This window comes from Elgaria multicarinata, chromosome 3 (assembly GCF_023053635.1).
Source record: "Elgaria multicarinata webbii isolate HBS135686 ecotype San Diego chromosome 3, rElgMul1.1.pri, whole genome shotgun sequence".
Taxonomy (NCBI): Eukaryota; Metazoa; Chordata; class Lepidosauria; order Squamata; family Anguidae; genus Elgaria; species Elgaria multicarinata.
Genome location: NC_086173.1, coordinates 16885817 through 16891095, shown reverse-complemented (window position 1 = coordinate 16891095; position 5279 = coordinate 16885817). Strand labels below are relative to the sequence as shown.

Genomic DNA, 5279 nt, shown 5'->3' with positions numbered 1-5279 from the left:
GCTTCTGGAACAGGGATCTGAGTTCTTTCTATTCTCCCTGAGTGTCTTCACACACGTATGTCCATAATTTATTTTCTCTCCACATCATCATTGCCTTTTTGGAACTGGTTCACACATGCATATTCATCACTGGATCATTGCAACATCCAGTGATGAGTTGTATGTGTGAATGGGCCTCTGCATGCTGAACTCTCACATGGCTTCCAATATAGTATTTCACACACCCCACCACCACTGGAATCAGTTTTGGACATTCAGCACACAGATTGTCAAAAGTCGATAAAGCAAGTGATGGATATTGATATTTTATTTATAAAAGAGCCCCAAAATTTCAAAAGTTGTGAAAAACTTCAAATTTACAATGTCAGCAGGACTTCAAAGGAACAAGAGCTAGTAAGGGAAGAGGAAAAATATTTCATGTATAGTATTTCTATAGCACCTTTCTAGGCAAGTCAAGGCAGTTTACAAAATGTCCAAAACATAAAAATCATAATCAGATCAAACAAGCAAGTCTTCTGTGCCTGGATGTCATTGAAAAGCATGGCACTTTGAGGGGATATTCAAGTCCTATCTGTGGTGTTAGGCTTCTCCAACCTGGGTCTCTCCAGACATTTTAGACTACAACTCCCATCATCCCTGACCATTGGCTATGATGTCTGGAGCTGGTGGGGACTGTAATCCAAAACATCAAAGAGGACCCAAAACTGAACAGCAGCAAATAGCCATTGAAATACGTTAGTTCCTTCCTAATGGCCTCAGGCATAATACATCGAATTTCAGAAAGTTCTGTAGTGTCTGTGGCCATTGGAAAGGAACCATTATATTTCTCTATCCTTTGCAGTATGTGCCTTGCATGAATTTACATGCGTGACACAGCCAGTTCACACATGCAACTGAACTCAATCCCGTGTAGTCAAACGCGGAACTCCGCATGTGTAAACAAGGCTCTGGTATTTGAGGTCATATGAAAGCTCTCTCTCATCACTGCTGCTTACAACGCAGCGCAACTCTCCGTTTGATGAGGACTGCGACACCACGTGTGAATGCGCCCTCTAAAACGCTTGGCTCCAAGCGTTTCTCTTTTCCTCTCTCTCCGGGCCCCATCCACGGTGGGCGTGGATTCCCTTGAGCCGCGCCTCTTTCGTTCACGTCGCCGTCCGTCCCCTTGACCACGTGGGGCGGACGAGGGCAACAGCGATGGAAGCATCCGCGGCGACCGCAGTGCGCGGATCGGGCCTCGCGTTGTATCCAGACACGGGACAAGGGATCGTGAGAAAGTGATGAACGGGGCAGGAATAGGATGCACTCGTGGAAGGGGCGGGGGGCGGGGGGAGTTCATTTATCACATTTATGTACTGCGCAATAGCTAAAACTCTCCAGGAGGTTCGCAAACGTTAAAACCAAGTTCTCGAACGCCTGGGTCCCTTTCCTTCAAAAGGAAGCCGATGGGAAGATCTGTGGGGCGGGAAGTGTCAGTTGCTTTGCCGGGGGTAGGGCGGCTCAGTTGGGGGGCCGGGAGGAGGCGGAGTCTCAGCGCGTTCTTTTCTTTTCCTAAATGGCAGTAGAGTCTGGTGGCTCCGATTTCGGAGAGGCTCTGAATTCACTCCGGGGTTCAGTCAGAACCATCCAGAACTCCAAAGGAGCTAACCAAGGTGCTGAAGAGATTTTGGGAAGATAGGGTTTAGCACCTTGGATATATATCTCTCCTTTAGAGTTCTGAATGGTTGTAATTGAAACCCAGAATGGATTCGCAGCGCCACCAGAATCGGAGCCACCGGCTGCCACGGGATGATGCAGCTGCTCCCCAAAGGAACTTCAGGCAAAGTTTCCTAGAATAGGATGTTGTTTATCCACTAGGACTGAGTGTGAGATAGAAACTTGGAATTAAAGGGAAAGGACATAGCTGTCACTGTCTGGCCACCTTACGTCCCTTGTAGCCAGCTGAAAGTACAGAGACTGTAAAAAGGCAAAGGCAGTTTATGCTAACAGCTGGTGTTGCAAGTGGAAGGTAGTTTTCAGTACCTGCCCTACCGACCCCACATTAAAAGTACAGAAGTCCTGTTCTCTTTGGTAACTGGTCATGGGAAGCTGGGGGGTGGGGGTGGACAACCAGTTGTCTATAGTAGAACAGCACAAATCTTATTTCTTTTTCTTTTAATTTTCCCCGATTCACACACACGGCAATGAATACATATGAAATGCATATATATGGAAATATATTAGACCCTCACTCCATGTTGATGATTAGCTCTTTAATGCTTTGCATTAAATACTGTTGTGCTTGCAGTTAGTGTGGTTAAAGAGCAGGGTGTCTTCAGCAGTAAAATTTGGGAGAAAAGATAGGGGGGCAGTAATGAAGTCCAGAGGCCAAACCCCTGACACTTTCCAATTTAAGCCATGTCGCTCCCCCTGTCCCCCACCCTGCAGTAGCTGACCCAAATTGTCAAGGATCCTCAGCCCTATAATTTGATACCATCTTTCTCCACGCATGGTGAAGGATAAAAGGAGGACCCTAATCCATGCCAGTGACTGTAAAATACAAAACCAGGGACTAGAAGCTCTCTCAGATTAATTAAGCTTAGACCTTCTGCCTTCTCCAAGGCAGGGAGAGTATCTGTTGTGGCAAGGGAGGGTATTTGGGCAAGAGGGAAGAATTCCCATGCTGTCTTGTACATTTTATGTTCCTTATGGCTACCTCTAACATTAGTGAGCTAAGCATTCCTTTTCCATCGTCGTCATTCGCTCGGATTGCGTTGGGCTCCCTGGCCCCAGACCCTGAGCCTCGCAAAGGAGGGATCAGCAAGGAGCTGAGTGTGACAGAGGATGTCTTGCATGTGTGAGTATTGACTGTTTCGCCCCTTCCACAGGGGTGATTGTACAAGAGACAAGGTACAAGAGCCTTTGGCACAACCCCTTTCGTTCCCATGCCGTCTTGCATCTAAGCCACCTTTCCCCAGCCTGCTGCCCTTCAGATGTTGTTGGACTACAACTCCCACCATTCCTGACCATTGGCCATGCTGGCTGGAGCTGATGGGCATTGTAGTCTAAAACATTGAAGGGCACCATATGGGGGAGGGCTGTTTCAGCACATGACACTAACCCTGTTCAGATGACACACTAAGCCACAGTGGTTAAAAATTTTGAGTTAAACATTAGGGCTTAGCATGTCGTGTGAACCATTCCTAACCATGGTGGCTACATAACCACAGTTTAAACACACTCACTAACCATTTGCTGCAAAAGGGTTAGCGGCTTAACCATGGCTTAGCATATTGTCTGAACAGGCCCAATGAGACAATCGTTTATTGCTTACCCTTGCTTACACTTCCCTGCTCTTCCTCTATTTCTTGTCTTGGGTTTTACCTTGTAAGCTCCTTGGGGCAGAGTATCTGCGCTCTTGTATTCTGTAAAGCACAATGATGGTTATAGATAGACAGACAGACAGACAAGATTTTCTGGCTCTGGCACTAAAACGTCTTGGGCCAGTGTTGCCCCTGCAGCTCCCAAGGGCAAAATGAGGTTTGGGTTCACACTTAGAAGGGTCAGAGTTAAGGAATATCAGCAGACCCAGCAGTGGGAATTCGAGCACTGGACTAGAATGCGGACAGGGTTTCTGGGATGTGGTGTTGGAGGAAATAGTACAATGATGTGGGAGTGAAATGGTTTTGATACCATTTGTTTATCTAGTATTTATTATTATTTTATTTGCAGGCGGTGGAAAGCAGATGAGGCCCGAATCCTGCGTGTTTCCATCAGTTCCTTTCTGGAGCATCTCTCCTTGGTGGTAGAGACTATGGACCTGTTTGGACCCCCTGTGGTTTGATAGATCGTTGGGCCTAGCGAACTGGAGGCTATGGGCTTCTCGCTAGCCTTGGTGGGTCTCTAGGATAGCCTACTAGTTGCTGTTGTCAAAGCAGGCACGAGGCAGTCCGCCCTTGGATCCAAAATAATGTGTGGGACGTGTGCTTCACCCTCCAATGCTCAGGAACACTAGTAGACCTTGGGTGCCAAGGAGCAGGCAAGGCTGGAACAGCCTAAGTATATAGAATCTGGAGTTCTAATACATTATCCAGTAAACTTTATACTCTGCACGTGTTCACTAATCAAATATGTCTGAGCCAACTATCCATATTGCTTAATCAATTATATATGCATAAGCAAAATCTTAATAAAAGTGCTTTTTGAGGCTGCTGAATTAAGGTGATAATGTTGCATAGGTTGAGAAACTTCCGATGTTCATTGTTTGGAAAAAGGGAAGCCATCTGTTGTCTCAAAATAGAAGCAGGAAAACCATCTAATCTTTGCATCAAGCAGGCAGCGCTCTGAGGCTTGCGAGTTTATGACTGATGGCTTTTGAGGTAAATGAAGCTGACAGATCTACGATTCTCTTCAGTGTTCAGCTGGTTTTATAGATCTCGTTTGAAGAGCTCACAAGAGGTTTGTCATCCGATCCATTTTTCCAGATCCAAGCAACAATTTCCATTGGAAGATCCAGGCCCAACTCAAAATCAGTTGGCTACATTCATTCCATATTTTCCCATTGTTCCCTTGCTTGAATAGGGGCTTGCTTACGGTCACACTGCAACATGAGATTTGTAGTCTTAAAGGTTAGATAAACATATGTGGACTAATCCTATGCGTGCTTCACAGAAGTAATTCCTGTTGTGTTCAGTGGCACTAAACCCCAGGTAGATTTCCAAAGGATTGTACCCAAAGCTCCATTGTGCTTGCACTTTTGCTCTAAGCCACACAGCAACATGGGATTCATAGTTTTAAAGTTGCATCATGCTGAATGAGCTAGTTTGGTATAAACCGTTCTTTTCAAGAAAATATCAAAAGAATCGAGGGTTGCAGTATCGCACGAGCAGCCTGGCACAAACAGCCACCACGGCCTTGACAGAAGAATTTTGGGTTTCAATAAGGCTATCAGAAATGTTGGAATGATTTTCGAATTGTGGTGGAGAATGACTATAAATTAATCAATGTAACTTTAAGACTACCAGGTTGGTTCCAAATTAATCATGAGTAATTACTCCAGTGGAGGTAGACTTCTCTGCCCTCTCCCTCCCACACCAGCCCCTTCAGCCTGCTCAAAATGCCAGTTCCTGGTGGTTTTAGGGACCCTGGGCAAGGCACTCTCAATGGGTCCCCTCCCTCAGTGAATCTGCCTTCTCACCTGCATTGTTACCAGCTGCTATAGCTCCTCCTCCTTTTTCTTATCACTGCTACCATTTACTTGCTTGACCAGCAGAGAGCCAGTGAGCAATCCGGCTGCTCCT

General features: G+C 46.1%; 1 protein-coding gene across 1 annotated transcript; it reads left to right on the top strand.

Annotated features, from left to right (window-relative positions):
* Positions 1–1173: 1173 nt before the first annotated feature.
* LAGE3 (L antigen family member 3) lies at positions 1174–4186 on the top strand. The gene is made up of 3 exons (XM_063123077.1): positions 1174–1244; positions 2708–2836; positions 3712–4186. The coding sequence occupies exons 1-3, from the start codon at positions 1198–1200 to the stop codon at positions 3821–3823; spliced, it is 288 nt and encodes a 95-aa protein (XP_062979147.1). The 5' UTR covers positions 1174–1197; the 3' UTR covers positions 3824–4186.
* The last annotated feature ends 1093 nt before the right edge of the window (positions 4187–5279 follow it).